Source organism: Dryobates pubescens, chromosome 13, assembly GCF_014839835.1.
Source record: "Dryobates pubescens isolate bDryPub1 chromosome 13, bDryPub1.pri, whole genome shotgun sequence".
NCBI classification, from domain to species: Eukaryota; Metazoa; Chordata; class Aves; order Piciformes; family Picidae; genus Dryobates; species Dryobates pubescens.
The window spans coordinates 6,909,160-6,927,238 of NC_071624.1; the positions used below are offsets into that span (position 1 = coordinate 6,909,160).

At 46.7% G+C, this 18,079-nt stretch overlaps 1 protein-coding gene across 3 annotated transcripts in view; it reads right to left on the bottom strand.

The window, feature by feature from the left end:
* Nucleotides 1–4,410: 4,410 nt before the first annotated feature.
* The window catches only part of ARHGEF4 (Rho guanine nucleotide exchange factor 4), a 120,346-nt gene continuing 106,677 nt past the window's right edge, over nt 4,411–18,079 (bottom strand). For all 3 annotated transcript variants that reach the window (XM_054166356.1, XM_054166357.1, XM_054166358.1), the window contains 9 exons: nt 16,096–16,275; nt 13,528–13,722; nt 12,073–12,252; nt 11,273–11,505; nt 9,086–9,215; nt 8,067–8,198; nt 6,749–6,992; nt 5,931–6,008; nt 4,411–4,757 (listed from right to left, as the gene is read on the bottom strand). In XM_054166356.1, the coding sequence (XP_054022331.1) occupies nt 4,600–4,757; nt 5,931–6,008; nt 6,749–6,992; nt 8,067–8,198; nt 9,086–9,215; nt 11,273–11,505; nt 12,073–12,252; nt 13,528–13,722; nt 16,096–16,275 (1,530 nt within the window). In that variant the 3' untranslated portion in view covers nt 4,411–4,599. The remainder of the gene's footprint in view (nt 4,758–5,930; nt 6,009–6,748; nt 6,993–8,066; nt 8,199–9,085; nt 9,216–11,272; nt 11,506–12,072; nt 12,253–13,527; nt 13,723–16,095; nt 16,276–18,079) is intronic.

Sequence of the window (18,079 nt, forward strand, 5' to 3'; positions counted from 1 at the left end):
GTGCTTGACCTGTTCACATGCCAGAAAACCCCTTTATTATGAGTATACATAGATTCTCAAGGTCATCATCTAATGTGTGCACAGATGCCTTCTGTCCCACACAGGCATTCTCCCTGATGCTTTTCACTGGCAGTACAGTGTGAGTAGCTCCAGTGAAAATCCAGAGACCAGGGTGAAGGAGGAAGTGCCGTGTTCGTTACCACTGTGTAACACGTGCATTTCACTGGCTAGTCAATAACTGAGGAGATGACTTGTGTGTGTCTAATCATTTAAAACCAATGGAGGCTGCACATGATCTGAAACAGTTTGTTCAGGAAATAAGTAATAGGTTTTGTGGTTAGAGAATCAGGAGGTGGTGTGGAGTAGATGAAGAAGGATGGCATTTCTTGATGAAATCCTCCTCAGATTTACTAAGAAGTCTATCTTGCCATGCTGGCACCAGGGTAGGTACATCAAGCAAAGTGAGTTTGATCCTTACCTGTTCCTCAGTGTCGCTGCTGTAACTCCACTAACCGTCACCAGGTTTCTGCCGCTTTCAGCTGATCAGCTGTTATACCTGATTTCAGCCTTGCATAGGGGATTAGGTCCTAGCTCCAAATGTTTCTTGCAAGACTAGAATCTGAACTGAAGACACTTTTTAGGAAGAGTACTGATAGGCAGTCAGGTAGAGAATGTATTTCAGTACCAGAAAAAAACCCTTTGTATCAGCTGGTGCAGTGCAGCGTTTGGCCAGAGAGGTCTGGTCTGGCACTTGGAAACATTTCTATAAAGTCTCTCTCTGTAAGTGTGCACAGGTCATAAGGAAGTTCTGGAAGAGGTGGTAAATAATTTGTTCATTTGAACAACTTGATGCATATTTGCTGTTCAGAGTATTGCTACACAGATAATTAGTAGCAGCCAATTCTTACGTGTGCTTTAGCACAAAGGAGAGTGGGGACATCTGTCATTGCTCTTCACAGCTGATGTTCTCCAGGGTACTGTGCCACTATAACCCCTTTTGATTCTGTAGAGCAAGTCAGGATTTGTACTGGACTTACTTCAATGTAAAGCTGAGTGTGTAAAGCAACATACAAATTAAAAATATGAAAAGTTGCAGCAAGGGAAACTTTGAATAGATTGAAGAAAATTTTTTCATAATGCAGACAGTGAGGTATTGAACAGAGACCCAGAGAAGTTTTGGGGGCATCTCCATCCCTGAGCACACTCAGACAGCAACTGGACAAGCCCATGAGTAACCTAATGCATCTGTACTGTTAGTCTTGTTCCAAGGGCATGAGCATGTGTGGTGGCAGGGGATGTGTCCCATGGTCCCTTCCAGCCGAGGTTTGCTGGTCAGATGCAGCATTCCTCACTTACTGGAAAGCTGATAAGCTCATAAAACTATTCATTTCCATGCCAACAAATTTTCTTCCTGGCCAATCAAAACAAACACACCATGGGTAAGGAAAGGGGGTGCACACACTTAGGGTAAACACAAAAGTGACAGTTGTCACCCGTTACTGAGGGTGGGGTTTGCTGGCCGCAGCTGTCTGATCCTGTGCTGGCTGTGGCCAATGCAGTGAAAGTACTTCAGCCCTATAGGTGCTGTCACATCCCACAGGAGTGGTGTTCTGCTCAGTGTGAGTGCAGCAGCACATCCTGGGCACACAAGCAAGCTGTGTGTGGTTGCCCTGGAAGGGGAGCAAGTGCCAAAGGCTTAAGCATGTTGGAGGGGTGGATGCTTCTTGCAGAAAAGGGGTATTGTGCTGATGTAGCTGTGGGACCAGGAGGCTGCAGGTAAAGATCCCAGCATTGAGGAACATGATTTGGTGTGTTTGTGTTAGCAGAGCTTCCCTCTACATTCGGGGCAGACTGTCTGCAGTGTACAGGATTTAGCAGAGGTGTAGTGTGGACGGACAGCTCTCATCAGCAATTAGAGCAGCGGATGGAGAGGTGCCCGAACGGTGTACTGCTCATAGCATCCACAGCACAGGTTTGGGAGGTGTTGCTGTTAATTTTGGTGCTTGGCAAGCAGTAGTAGAGCCTGATCTCAGCAACTTCTTACAGCATCTGTGGGCCTTCTGTGTAGAGAATAAATGTTCTGTGTCTTAGTTCACATCAGGAACCCCAGCTGGAAAAAAAAACAATCTTCATGTTGGCTGCTAAAGCTTAGGCCTCCACTGTATTCTGTCCCAGGAGGGCAGCTTAGTGAGGTCTTGTGGTGTGTGTGAGGCAGAAGAGGGTGAGGCTGGCCAGTGCTGAGCACTGTGGCCTTGGTCACACAGATGTACTGTACAAGTAGGCTGATCGATTGGTTTGTTGGTCGCTTCCCTGCCACCGCATTTGAGTGAGCTGCACCTGTTTGAAGGCCATTCCTGCAGTGTCCTACTGGCTTGTTTTCCCAATTGCTGCCATGGCATTAAAGAGGCATTTTTGACAAATGACAGACCAGACCTGTAGATCTTAGTGCTGGTTCAGGTCTCTATGAAGTATTCCATCAGCACTGGTAAGCCCCATTTTCCTCTGTTGATCGGGGTGGCCTGCCTGGGTGGGAGGGAGTATTAAACCTTCCATGGGCAGAGACCTTTTCTGTGAGAGAGGGAAGTCCTGGGTTGGTTTTTTCCTGGTTTTTGGTTACCATTCCCTCTAGCACAGCAGTAAGTAGTGATGTCACATCTAGTTCTGCCTAGGAGAAGAGCATGGAGTTGTGTGTTTTCCCAGGAAGGAGGGCAGGTGCCAGGAGGAGAAGCTGGGTTTGCTTTCAAGTATACGACCTCTTGGCGCTTGCCGTTCCTCTTTAATTCTGTACTGTTCAAAGTAGGTTTGAGCATGCTCTGCAGCTGGATATTCCTGGTCATGTTTTTCCATTTAATTCACATGAGCAGTCTGGGAGCTGGTGACTTGCTAACCTGGATCAGTACTCTAAATGACCAGCACATCTCCAGCATGGTCTTACTTCACCAGTCTTCCATCCAAGGGATAGCTGCTTTGAGGGTAACTTTCTAGCATGGCTTGTACTGATCAGTGGCCACTTCTGAGCTGCAAGAGCAGAATCTCTAAGTGAAGAGAAACAAGTTCGCACAGACATGTTGGAGACAAACACAGGCTCAGAGTCACTTTTTACAAGTTTCTTTATGAAATTAAATGTTGCCCCTGGTCTTGGGGGGAGATATAGTGCAAGAATGACTTTGTACATGCTACTGAATTCAGATATCCCTGGACAACCAGACTGGTTGCCTACAGCATCAACAAACACTAGACTTCTGAGCTCTGCAGACAGTGCTCACTCACACTAGCATCACGATGAAATGAGCAGGTGTCTTCCTTCCACTGTTGCAGGATGTCTTTTAAGCTAGGGAATTCAGTCAGTATGGCTTCTAACGCTCACTAGGGTAAGGCAAATCTTTCCTTTTGCTAACCAAGGTTTAAATTTCTTTTTGGCCACAGTTTAAAACTTAGGTATTTAAAGTGAGACTCTTAGTGCCACATTTAGGCCTTTTTTTTTTTTCTTTTTTTTTTTTTTTCCCCAAAGGTGTAAAAAACCTGCAGTAATTCCCCTTGAGGTGGGAGTCTGCATAACTATCATCTTGGTTTTAGTCTTCCAGAGTTGAACTGTAGACTGTGACTTCTGGGAGCTAGTTTTGAAAATACTGACCTTTCTTGGGGGGGGAGGATAAAAAAGTAAAGAAAAAAGGAAAGGGAAAAAACCCAAACCAACAAAACCAACCAACCAAACAGAACAGACAAAACGGGCATCAAGTTAACAACATCTGACAGGAACAATTACAGACTTACAAAATACACAGTTCTGATTTTTACCATAAATAAACACATTACAAACAATGAGCATTTTCATTGGCCAGGAAATATGGCAGAATGATGGAGAAATGAGAATCTAAGGAATTGAGAACAGTATTGATTAGGCACATTTTTCTCTAACTTAATGTTACTCAAACCCACTAGAGATTCTTGAACTTTAATCATGCTGCAGGTTGATTGGCACAGTTGAATGTCCTATAGTCCATGGTGGCATTGGGCTAAAGGAAAAGGTCACAGTGGAATATTCACTGTTGTCTGAGTGCCTGCAAAGGCTAACTGAATGAGTTAGACATGGGTGGGAGGATCATGTCTCTAAGAAATGAAGGAGTGGAGGTGGGCAGAGAGCAGAAAGGTTTGTCCCTCCATGGATCATGTCAGTGACTTGGAACTGCCCTTCAGAGCATGTCAGTGGGCTAAGAGCTAGCAGGTGTAGCAGCTGCCATCCCCCCTCCAGCAGCTGCTAGACAGCAGTAGTGTTCACAGCAGGAAGGAGTGAGTCCAAGTACAGCTGACAAGCAAAATCTTTTCAGATGAAACGTGTCAGGCTCCCTGCTGTGATCTCCTGAAGTTTGCCTCTTGGGCGCTGTGCGAGCCTGGCTCGGTGGGACTGGTGCAAATGCACACACAGGGTCTCAACTTGGAGCCAGTGCAGTCAGTTGGGTTGCAAAATAAATAGGGAAGGCAGGAGCACTTGTGCCATCCTCCATAAACAAAGGAGTGGAAGAACCTGGACTCCACCTCCCAGGACTGACAGTAAAGTGCTTTCTTAGAAGTGGTTCAGGCACAAACATGGGGCTGCCCTTATTTCCGGAAGGGTGTCAGCCTGCTGATGTTCTGCCAGAAGTTCGAGGGCTTGCGCTTGGGCTCTGCCAGCATGAAGACTTGCTGCTGAGGGAGTGTAGTAGGCAGGGTGGGATGCTTCTGACGCATCAGAAAGTCATAGTATGGCCTGGTGACAGCTGTGATGAGGAGATGGGAAGCAGGTTACTTGAGCACAGTTCCCTTCCCCGCCCTCTGCCCAGCCCCTGTTGAAGCTCCAGGGGAGTGAATCGGGGTTGTCTTAGCGCTACCCTTAGTTTTAGCACTGCTTTTTAGGATTAGAGTTGGTGCTGTGGAAGTCCCAGCAATGTGAAGCATAACTGGTGTTCTGTCAGTGTGACAGTGGCTGCAGCTTACCATTCATGACCAGCTCCACAGGAGCCTTTGGTTTGGGAGAGGCAGCTGACGTGCCTGTGCCACTCTCGCCTGTTACAACTTCTGCAGTGGATTTCTGAGTGTAATGGTCAGTGTTTAGCCTGCTGTTGGCTGGTCTCTGCTGCTTCACTCCTAGGGCTTGGTGCTATTAGGTCTGGCCTCCTGAACATCCCTCCATTTGCAGCCAATACTTCTGGCTGACTCTGAAATGTAGCCAAGCTCTTGGCTCTTTTGGAGACTTGCCTAGGCTTTAACCACCAGCTGGTACCACCAAGAGGAGCTGGTTTTCTCTCTGTAGGTCTTCCTCTGGATATAAAGAAAGGGGTGGTGCATCACAAAGTTTGGTAGCAGGAATCTTCAGGTGATAGTGCTGTGGGCACAGGAACCTTCCTTGAGGTCACACTCACCTGGCTGCTGCTAAATCTTCTACATCTCTTGAAGATTTAACTAACAACTCTGAAAGGTCATGATACATGCCTGTGGCTTTCTGCCAAGGTCACAACTTTCCAAGCATCTTCCACAGGCACAGTTTCCCATGCAGGAATAGTTCCTGCTGCAGTGACCTTTATGGTCCTCTGAATGATGGGGAATTGCTGTAAAACTTAATCTTGTCTGTTCACAAAGGAAATGCTATACTGCGTGTGGCTTCTCAGATGAGACTGCCAACCAGCCCTAGAGCAGAAGCGGCTTCCTTGTATGTAGTGGTGCTTTCTGGCTCAGTGATGAGGTGCAGAGCAGCGCTGCTGTAATTAGAAATAGTTTCCTAACTCCAGAATCTGCTAGGAACTATGCTGCAGATGATGAGCTCTGGTGTGACAATCTGGCCTCCTCAAGAGTTTGTTAATGCCACTTCACTGAAACTGTTCCCATATAGTAAATACAGAGCCACTCTCCCACCCCCAGTTCTAGCAGCATCTATATGTTCAGGTGTGACTCACCCTTAGGTTTCCCAGTCTGGTGCTGCTTGCTGGCATTCAGCATCGCCTGCTTTTTCTGCACCTCTGTGATTGAAAAACCTTGAAGATAAAACAGAACTTGTCAGGTCATCATATAGATGGTCATCAAATAGAGCAGCAGGTCCTCATTTTGTATCTATGTCATGGGAGAACATTGGCTTAGAAAGGGAAATACAGAGGTAGGAAAATGCCTGATGTGAGAGTCACAAACTGAAATTGCTCCTAAAGTTGAGAAGGGACACACACTGCTCCCCCCAGCCTGTGCTATATGCTGCACAACTCTTCCCTACCTCTCATGCAAGGTTTACTGCCTGTCTCTCCTGCCACGCTTTGCTGGGTGAAGAAGCCAGTCCCCATCAGTTGTGTTTCAAATCTCATTAAAGCACAGAAGTCTGAATTAAGCAGGATTTGAACTAAACAGTGGAAAACTTCCCTCACAATGAGAGCCCTTGGCTGAACATGTTTCATATAGGTATTGCCATGCTGGGCCCTCACACTGTACTGCGAAAGAATGGCAGCTGTCTGCAGTGTATTGAGTACTTTGTCAGCCCTGCCTGAACTCATTAAAGACGACACAGCCTCCCTGAGGACATATGGCACTGTCTGCTCACAGGGGTGTGCTTGGGTTTTATTTCAATTGCACAGATTAGTTCAGATGTGCAATTCAGCAACCCAGAGCTGGACTGGAGCGTGGCCTGGCTTCACTGCACTTTCAATCCTCTTCAGTAGTTGGTGACTTAAAGAGGAAAATAAAAACCCAACCCCCACCCCACTGTCTCATAGCAGTGCTCTTTCCATACCTGTCTCCTGGTCGAGCTGAACTTGTCTCCTTTCGTTCTCAAACGCCTTCAGCCAGCGCTGTTTCTGCTCAGGTTTCTTTGCGCAGAACAAGTGGACTTCCTCAGTGTCTCGGCAGTGTAACTTGAATGCATTTTTCACACTGATGTTGAAGTCCTTGTCCTTCCCATCTTCGACATCCAGTATTTCCATAGCATCCATGTTGATGCGGCTCTTGTAATACAAGATGTCCCGGCGCAGGAGGTCCTGTAAGAGAGAGCACAGACTCATACACACATTAAGCATACTGGAGTAAGCTGCTTGGTGGTCGTTTCAGTCCTATAAGAGAAAACTGATGCTGGATTTGGATCTCTGGTGTTGCAGAGTGCTAAGCTCCTGTTGACACTACTGGCAGTAGGGGGTTGTTCTAGTGGCAGGGTCAGGATAGGCTGGCATCTGCTGTTGTGGGATGGGAGTTTCCCTGAAGAGCTCTTAATGAGAAGCAAGCATGTGATTCCCAAAGCCTCATTAAGCCTGTGTCAGAAAACAGAATTTGAAGCCCACAGTCTCTGTTAGCCAAAAAAGGCCTAATTAGCTTTTCGGTTTTGACTTGACCATAAAAAGTAAATTTGAATGCACTGATAAAACAGTGAGGGTCTCATGCCTAAGCTGACCAGAAGTACCTGTAGGCCATGGATTATGCAAAATAATTGGCATGATCAGTTCTGAAATTCCACTTGCTCTGTGAGGGAAGATGAATTACTGAGGTTATATGGGCTGTCCTTAGACTTACGTGTGATGTTAATGTGGTCTTACTGACTGTCATGACTGACAGCTTCTCATCACAGCTGCAGTTACCTTCAGAATATGGTATTAATCTCATGTGGATTTGCAGCTGGGGAAACCCACAAAAAGTACAGCCCAAAAGACATTGCTCATACCTGAGCTGTATAAAGTGAACTCTGATGCACTGTGCCTTGGAGCAGTGCAAGGCTTTCCTCTCACTGTAAGAATTAGGCCAGTAGTTAGTTCCTGTAGCTTACGGCTGTGGTCAGGTACACAGAATGCACTAGGACATCAGGGAAAAGACAGCAAGAAACACTTAAGAATCTGTGCCAGAAGCACAAATAAGGCCAGTAAGTACTGAGGAAACAAAGGGGGTGGAGAGTGAGTTCACCCAAATTCTTTAGCACTGTCATAGATAGCATTTGTCCTGGCTAGTGAAGATGAGGCACTTAGTACCATGGTTTAGTTGATTTAAATAGGGTTGGGTGATTGGTTGGAATTGATGATCTTGGAGGTCTCTTCCAGCTTGGTTGGTTCTGTGTAATTCTATGTTACCTTCTTGCAGCAGACAATCTGGTGATCAAAGAGGAAGAACATCCTCTGTTGACTCTTGGCTTGGGGGTGGGAGATTTTGGTTAATTCCCCAGAATAGATGAGTTCTGAACTTCTGACTAGGACATCTTCACCCTAAGAATAGCACAAAGAACAGGTTCATCTCAGCCATCTGAAAGCAGGGGAAAAGAAATAGGCCTGTAGTCTTATAGGAGACACTCAGCTTGACTGAGGTGCCTGTGTGGCTGTGAGGCCTGAATTCCTGCTGAGGGAAATTCCTCTGGAAATCAGAGGGAGCCTTTGTGTTCAAGGGCAGTTCCTGCCACATCAAGGAGACACTGTGCCCTTGGCACCTAGGGAATGGGAACTGAATTTGATGAGGAAAAAATAGTATATTAAAATCTCCTTATCCAGTGAGTCTGCTCAGGTAGCTGGTCCATGCCTGACATGAAAGGAGGCACATAAACAGCTGAAAATTTATCCTGATACCCTTGTGGAGGGGAGATGGTCTGGTTTTATTGCATCTAGAATTCAGGGAATTGGTAGTCCTGTAGTTTTGTTTCTTTCATTTAGCAGGTTCTTTTAAAAAGTGAGCCTACAGGGAGGCTTGGCTTCCTTGGCAGAAAGGCAAGCAGCAAGAATAGCATGGTTTGTTATGTATTAAGGGGCAGCTCTGCTCATCTTGGGAGTTTGAAGTCACTCACAATAAAAGGGACAATGAGGAAAAGTAATAAAATTAGCACGTAGTGAAGTTCTGTTCTGTAAGGAAAGTGGGGAAACAAAAGTCCCAGGGAGCATGCAAAGGCAGCCAGTTTTTGGCTGGGTTCTGTACTAGGCTTTTTCAGTTGTACTAAAAGATCGGTTACAAAACCCAAACCAAATCAATGACCCACACAATGAAGGGCATCAGAACAGAGGTAGGGCAAGATAGTAATCCTTAGGAAGAGCTTACTTTAGCAGAAGCTGTTGGAGGGAGAGAATAGGCAGCAGAGAAGTTTCAATCTATGGGGAAAGCCTCTTACCTCCCAGTCTTCTATGGAACTCTGCCACTGAGCAATTTTGTCAATGTTCTCCAGCCGCCGCTTTCTCTCGTTGATGAGCCGAGCAACATTCTTCATGGCATTTAAGGCAGCTTCAACATCTTTAAAATCCCTGGGGTAGGTAGGGCAGAGGTGTTAGGCATGACAAAATTACATGTGCTTATTGTACCTACACTCCAAAGGAGTGGTATCCAACACGGCCTAGGGCTGGAGAGTAGAAAACAGAAGCTCCACTTGCAGTTCCGTCCCAGCTGTTTCACACTGGAAGTCAGTTACATGTTTCTGTGGGTGGCTTTTCAGGAGCATGCTGGTTTTGAGGCACAGACTAGACTGCACAAGTGCAGACCCAAGTTTGTAGAAGAGAAGGAGGTAACAATCAAATTCAGCCACAGAGGTGTAAATAGGAGTTAGTGGAACAAGCTCCAGGGCTTTCCAAGCCTTGGGTTGGTTTGGGGTTTTTTGCACAATGTAACAATATACTCATAACGCCACTGCTTCCATACAGGCACCGTCTCTATCATGGACAGGTAAGGCAGTTCAGCAGTAACGGGCTTCATTTCAGAGAGGAGCTGACAGCTTATCTGGAAGGGTAGGATAAGCAGTGACCTAGCCTTCCCCAGACGTTGTCTGCTGGGGAAGCATGGGCAAAACTCATGACTGCCTCTCAGCCCTGAGGTGCTATGGTGTAGGTACCTGGACATTTTGGGGTATAGTCAACCAGTGCTTTTGGAGGCAAAGTTTCTGATGCCAGTGCCAGAAATATTTAACTCCAATGCACATGCTGGTATCATAGATAGGTGGGCCAAATAGAATCAAAAAGTACCATTATAAGGTAGATCTGTAACAGACAGGAAAGCCCAGGTGTACCATAATGGAAAATGATAGAAGAATGCTGCTTCTCTTGCTTTCTACAAGCTATCACAGAAGAATTATGGTATCAGCTGCTCTTGGCAAGCAGCCCTCCATACACAGTTTTGCACTGGTCACAGAATCATAGAATCTATAAGTTTCGAAAAGTCCTTCAAGTCCTTCATCAAGTCCGACCTATCAGCCAACACCTCATGACTAACTAAACCATGGCTTCAAGTGCCACGTCCAGTCCCCCTCTCAAACATCTCCAGGGACAGTGACTTCACCACCTCCCTGGGCAGCACATTCCAATGGCAAATTACTCTTTCTGTGAAGAACTTTCTCCTCACCTTGAGCCTAAACTTCCCCTGGTGCAGCTTGAGACTGTGTCCTCTTGTTCTGGTGCTGGTTGCCAGGGAGAAGAGACCAACCCCTACCTGGCTACAACCACCCTTCAGCTAGTTATAGACAGCAATAAGGTCTCCCCTGAGCCTCCTCTTCTCCAGGCTAAACAACCCCAGCTCCCTCAGCCTCTCCTCACAGGGCTTGTGCTCAAGACCTCTCACCAGCCGCATTGCCCTTCTCTGGACACATTTGAGTCTCAATATCCTTCTTAAACGGAGGGGCCCAGAACTGGACACAGGACTCAAGGTGTGGCCTAACCAGTGCTGAGTACAGGGGCAGAATGACCTCCCTGCTCCCACTGGCCACACTATTTCTGATGCAGGCCAGGATGCCATTGGCCTTCTTGGCCACCTGGGCACGCTGCTGGCTTGTGTTCTGCCAGCTGTCAATCAGTACCCCCAGGTCCCTTTCTGCCTGGCTGCTCTCTAACCACTCTGTCCCCAGCCTGTAGCACTGCGTGAGGTTGTTGTGACCAAAGTGCAGCTCCCAGCACTTGGACCTGTTGAATGTCATCATGTTGGACTCTGTCCAGCCGGTCAAGGTCCCTCTGGAGAGCCCTTCTGCCCTCTAACTGATCAACATCTGCTCCCAACTTGGTGTCATCTGCAAATTTACTGATGATGGACTCAATCCCCTCATCCAGATCATCAATAAAGATACTGAATAGGATTGGGCCCAGCACTGATCCCTGGGGGACACCGCTAGTGACTGGCCTCCAGCTGGATGTGGCACTGCTGATGTCCAGTTAGACTACATCCACAGCCTTCCCCACATCAACCAGGTGGGTCACGTGATCATAGAAGGAGATCAGGTTGGTGAGGCAGGACCTGCCCTTCCTAAATCCATGCTGGCTAAATCCATGTTGGTCCATTTCCATGAGACCAGTCTCCTTCGTTCTCCACCGTGCTGCCCTACCTGTGTTGGGGGTTCGTGTATTTGAGCAGCTCAGCCAGTTGCAGGGGGTATTTGCAGATCTTTTGCACAGGAGTCAGCAGGAACCCATCCAGAGAGATGTCGATCATCTTCTGCAGCAGGCGGCAGGCTTCGAAGAAGTAGACGTATTTGTTGACTTTGGTGAGGCGGGACAGCTCCATGCAGGCGTTGGGGTGGTTGTTGCAGTACTCAGAGTAGATCTGAAACTCGGTTTGCTGCAAGGGAAATGGAGGGCTTTACTGTCTATGGCTCAAACTGCCATGTGCAAGTTCCTCAGGTAGGTCCTGTCCCTGTACTTCATGAGTCTGTTCGGTAATTTGTGTCCTCCCCAGATTTCGAGCCCAGAGATCCGGGGATGGAGGTGGGCAGGGTGTATCAAGAGTTCCAGCACATGCAGCTGTCTGAAAGACCGAGACATTTCCACATGTTCTGGCCTGTGCTCAGCTGAATGTTTTTAATGGCAGATCAGCCATTAATGATCCTGCTCTGTCCTGAAAATGCCAGGGCCATCTCCGGATTTTGGGATCTTCCTACGTTTTTGCCTGAAGTAACATGGTGTGGCAAGGAGTATCGGGCACTTTGAAATGTTTTTCCCCAGCCAAGCGTGTTTCCTTGAGAGGTGGGTAGTGGTTGAGTGGGGCAGGGGCTAATGGTATTTAATTTGACTGTGGGGTTTGTTTGTTTGTTTGTTTTTTAGAGCTTCACTTCTGTCATCAATTTCTGAATCCTCTGGCTTAATCCCTATTCAGCTACCCCTTTGCCATGAAGTCGAATTTACTTACATATTCCAAGAAGCACGAGCCAACCTCGCTTAAATGTGGGTGGTCTTTGTTGAATTTCTTCTCTAGTGCTTTAACAAATTTTTTCTGGCACTTGTAGATGTCCTCAATATTCCCAAAGATTGTCTTCAGCTGTTCTTCTGTAAACATGTCTGCTCTTTTGCGGCACTGCTTAATGTAACCCTAGGAGGAAAGCAGATTGGAGAACTTCGCGGGCATTTGCTCCTTGACCTTTGGTTATCAACAGAAAACCCCAGGGACTGTAGCCAGCTGCACACCAGATTCCTGTACCCCCTTCCTGCATATGAGTATCCATTGTTCAGCTATTAATGCCTCTGGTATCACCCAAAACGTGGTAGAACGAGAAATGAAGCAGCAATTTTATCACTGCCTTACTACTGTAACTGACACTGGAAGAGTCCAGTGCAAAGCCACAAAGATGATTAAGGTAGTGGAACATCTCTCTTACGAAGAAAGGCTGAGGGAGCTGGGTCTCTTTAGCTTGCAGAGACCTCATTCATGTTTACAAATATGTGAAGTCCCAGTGTTAGGAGGACGAAACCAGGCTCTTCTCAGTGATGTCTAATGATAGGACAAGGGGCAGTGGGTGCAAGCTGGAGCACATGTAAACATAAGGAAAAACTTTTTCCCTGTGAGGGTGACAGAGCACTGGAACAGGCTGCCCAGAGTGCTTGTGGAGTTGCCTCCTCTGGAGATATTCAAAACCTGCCTGGATGCTTTCCTGTGTGGCTTATTCTAGGTGATCCTGCTCTGGCAGGGGTGTTGCACTTGATGGTCTATTAAAGTCCCTTCCACCCCCTAAAATTCTGTGTGTGAAGGAGTCCCAGAGCTACTTTCTCTCCTGTTAAAAACACCTTGAGCTGTCTTCAGACTGCTGGGTGCTCTGACTCCAGCACTGATCCATGGATAAATATAGGCCAATTACATCTAGTTGAGGATCTGATCTGGATGCTCATGTTAGGAAATGGTTGGTTGACTCAGGGGAGGAGGAGTGCACGAAGGACACAGGGGACGCTGCAGAAGGAAGGGCTTTTTTGGTGGGTGTGTGCTGCTTTGCCCCATCTGGGTCTCCTGTTCAGCCAAGAACATCCCCAGTTTGTATCTGAGCATGGCTTGCCTTGCTGATTTTGGTACCTCAGAACATACATTAGAGAGGACAGCAGTGCTAGACATCTACTTCTCTCTGGCTTGGGAAATTCAATTAATTCCATTTGATTGCAGCCCATGTGGGTGCTCCAAATACAGAGGCATTTGGGATATTGCTGTAAGGAAGTGCCTTGTGTCTTCTGAGCATGCAATGCCATTTAGCAGAGCAGGCTCTGATGGAAAGAGAGTCTCATTTTCAGAAAAAGAAAAGTCACTTTCTGGCAAGAATGGGACACAGGCTACTGTCCTTCAAACAAGTTCTTACACTCACTGCCCCCTTTATTCCATTACCTCACAAATGTCCTTCAGATGCTTGATGTAGTCTTTCTCTGTGCTTATGATCTCATTGATGACGTTGGTCCTCATTTGATCTTTGGTGGTCTGCCCCATCCCAAAGCGGCGAGTGCCACTGCTGGACTCATCCTCTTTGCCACCCTCAACCTTCAGCGGATAATCTTCCATGGGTTCATCCTGGTTTACTCGCAGCTGTGCCAGACACAAGGTACCTGTTCACTATTTGATTGCTAAGCACGACTCTTCCAAGGAAAATTAAGTTGGCCACAGTTGACTGTGTAGCAGGCAAAGATTGAGCTGGAATGAGGAGGGCTGCTACATATGTATTACCTGTAAATACATTTTCCCCCTGGGGAAGCTAAGGTCCGATAGTTTTGGGAGGGTACTTTTAAGCCATGGGACAGCTGCTCCCACTGTGTGACATGGGTGGTTTTAAACTGAAGTCACAGAAATCAGGAACAATGCATACAAAATCAAAACAAAAGTGGTTTATCAAGAGAAATCTGATTAGGTGCTTGTGAGGGGCCACTTAGGAAGGGAATCAGCAAAGAGTTGCTTTTTTGTATAGGCTTATTGATGATGTCACACTAAAGTAACAGATGCCTCTCACTGTCTGCCTCTCCATGATTATGTAAAGATAACTTATTGTTAATATAAAAACAGAGATGGCAGCGGGCACATAATGTGGTAGGGACTGGCACTATGTTACAGGGCTGTGTGTGAAACTCATGGTTTCTTCCCAGTGCCCATCAGATGGCAGCACAGCATGAGCTGTGGAAAACACTGGTGTTCTACCTTGTCAACAGCAGCAAAGTACCTTAGTTAATAGCAGGCAGTTACTGGTGCATGTCATGTAGAGCTTTCTCTTACGTAGTAGTGCTGGAGCTCTGAGAGTGCCCAGGGAAATGTTTTGTATGCAACTTGATACAGATCTATCTATATGCAGAGCACAGTGCATGCCTATTCCATGCCAGCACAGGCATAGGTTGCTTTTGCTCACAGTTTACAGCTGGTGAAGCCCTCAAGGGGAGCATTCCTGGTTTTCCTTCACTGTGAGCAGAACTCCAACCTTGGCCTGAAATTTGTGTAGAGTAATTGAGAGACCTGCAGATTTATTCAAGTCCCCAGACATTGCAGCCTTCTAAGCAGTAGGCTGAGACTCTGTGATAATTAGCAGGAAATCTTAACTCAGATGTTTGAATAAGAGGTGTAATTACTCTGCATCCCTAATGGCTAGCAGTAGTCTGCATTCCCCAGAAATATTATCACAAGTTTTTGTCATCCAGGACAACAATCAAACTTACACTGATATGAAAGAAAAAAACCCCTGTGTTGTGACTGAAAAAACATCAGTTCCACCCTCAGCAGGGCCGAGCATTTGGTCCTAGTTTGCTCTTCTGTGCAAAAACATCCACAGCTGAGACTCTTCCCTGCAATCTGTAACAAAGCGTTTCAAAACTTGTGCAGCACTGTCTGCTCCACTTCTCTAAGGGCTTTTGTTAAAAACAGTGGATCATCTCATGTCACCTCCCTTTATGCTTCACCTGATTTTGGGTCACTTGTGATCTGAAGTGACCTGGATAAAGAGCTAAAGGGCTGAGGATCTCTGTCGCTAGGCACCTAATTGCCTTTGCAGTACTGAGGAGTCTGCCCTGCAGTGGTCAGAGTCAGGCAAGCATGGCCCCAAGAAAGGAAAAAAGCCTCTCTCTTCACAGCAGGGGAGGCGTGCACAGTGGCTACCCAGGCCCTTATTTTACACAGAGACTGTGCTTTAGAAGGCTTCACTGGAAGTTAATTCAACCTCTGCTGTAGGCAACTGGCACTGTTTGGGCTCTTCTCTACAGCTATGTCTCTATGCTCTGTAGCTGGTACCAGGGAAGAGCCACGGCATACAAGCCTTGGCTCAAAAGCATCAAGTGTTTTGTACCTCCCCTCATCAGTTGTTCCATATGATCTCCAAGACATTTTGGGGGGGGCTTCCCCTCCATTTTTAAGCACCTGGAATACAGTGCTGTGTCATAGCCCCACAGCCTGATTTTTGTAAAACTCCAGGACTGAGAGAAGGTGCTTGCTTGAGTCAGACATTTGCATACTTTGGGATATGGCATTGCACTGCACCCAGCACCAGATGGAGAAAACTTAAGTTTGGTGCCATGCTCATCCATACTGTCTGAAGTAGATACTACAGCAGAGACCTCTGCCAGCTGCAGCTGGGATTCCTCTAGGAGAGTATTTGGTTTTTGTTCCTGAAGGAGGTGTGTGTGTGCTTGGGCACAGACTAGCTGATGCAGATACAGGTGAGCAGCTCCCAAGCCAGTGCAGCTCAGCTTAGCTCCAGAGTCTGGAACCTTTGCCATGCTTTATTCACTTAATGAGGGACTTGTCTACACTGGTGGCAGCTCACATGGCAGGGCCTGATGCACTGCAGCCATGCATAGAGGAATAACAAGACATGTTTCTCTAGCAGTGGAAGTGCTGAGGAGTCAGTGTAGAACACTAAGCCTGGAGAGCAATAACAAACACCTGGTTCCAATGGAGAGGTATAAAGAAACATCAGCCTCTTACCCGTACAAAGCTTGCTGGAAACCAGCCTTCACTGTCCAGAATCCTTCCCCACCACCACTCCTTGTTGGTAGCATCCATTACTTCAATGACATCACCAGCCTTGAATCCCAGCTCTTGGTCATCCATTGTGACATGGTCCCAGAGGGCTTCTGCATACACCACGCTGCCATCACTGATGAGCTGTGGGCAGAGCAAATGAAACTGTCAGCTCCCTCCAAGAAGGCAGCACAGTCTGTCAACATGGCTGCAGCTTTCACGCCATTGCTACTGAGCCAAACATAGTGGTAACTGTTTAGTCCTCATAAGCAACATGAAAAGTAGCTGGTGCTAGTCAGGCAGTTGCTTCTACTGATCTTGCTCTCAGTAGCATTTATTTAGAATCACCTGGACACAGTACAGTTCATAGAATCAATAAGGTTGGAAAAGACCTCAAGAGATCATCAAGTCCAGCCAACACCTCATGGCTAATTAAACCATGGCTTCAAGTGCCATCTCCAATCCTTTTTTAAACACCTCCAGGGACGGTGATTCCACCACCTCCCTGGGCAGCACATTCCATTAGCCAATTACTCTTTCTGTGAAGAACTTTTACTGCCCTAGAACTTTTACTACCCTGCAGTTACTACCCTAAAGAACATAAATTTGATGCTCTGGAATATCTTACTGGTGACTTTGCCTTAGCTAGTGAAAAAGGCTCAGTGGTTCATTATTGGTGGAGAATGTTCTTGTGATGTCACTGCAGAACTGCATTATCTGTGAAAGAAAATCCTGAGCATCAATGTTTAGAGGTATAATTCAGAGCAGAAAATATTCTGAGGTGTCAGAGCTGGGCTAGGATGGATAAAGTCTTAAGTCTTTAGGGTGTTAAACTTAGCACTTAAGCTGCTTAAAATAAGTCTTCTGGAGAGTTTTAAGTAATTACACTGAGGGACCATGGTTACCTATTACATGTCCCATACAGGGCCTACTCTAGGAGGAGAATAAAAAGGACCTCCAACAATTTAAAAAATCTAAACAAAACCAACCCAATCCACATGTCTAGAGGCTGTGAGCGGGCTCCTGAGCAGAGTGATGATTGTGTCTATATGTGCCTGATGCCATTCTCAACCATCCCCACCTTACCTATGGTGTAGCTAAGTAATGCTTGGGACCTGATGCAGTGGTGTAATTGTAGTGGCCATCAGGACCAGCTTACAACAGGAGTGCCTGCCTGATGCCCATAGGTGTATCATGTCAGACTCTCCTTTGAATTTCAGCAGGTACAGAGTACTCAGACTTCTCAGGGCCTGAGTTTGGCTAAGACTGTCTGAACACCAAGGATTTCCCCAAGAAGGCAGAGCATGTACTGGAATCCTGCTAAACAGGACTTCCTCAGCCATTCTGCAGTGGCAGTGACACCCTGTTTTTCCCCTGTAACACGGTACAATGATAAACTGTGGGAAGAGAAGGGGAAGGAGAGCCTGTGAGGCACAAAGGAGAAAGAGAAGAACCCACTCCATGATGTATCTCACAACATTCCTGCAGTATCACCCCAGCCACCCACGTAACGCATTTGTCATCTGTGGGCCCTTAGATTATTTGGTCACACAGTTAGTTATCTGCTGCTCTGGATCACTATTTTTGCCTCTCCCCAAGAAGAAAGATGCATACTGTAGAAGGACATCAGGATAATTGTGCATAGAGTAACTCAGGAGGGAGCTAACAAGGCATTGGAAAGAAAATTCAAATGTGGTCTGCCTTGGGATAGCAAATGCCCCTGCACTGAACCAGAAACAGCTTAATGCAGTGCTTCTATTCTGGGAAGAATAACAACAGGATGATGGGGAAGGAGGAGATGAGAGGTTCCCATTTATCTGTATGGCCAGGGTATTGGTGGTCCCCACACTGCCTTTCCTCAGCTGCCAGCTGCTCCACCACAGCAGGGCTGGGTGTGTCCTTACTACAGGTTTCTGCTCTTTATAGAGGTGAGCAATTGCTGTGGTGA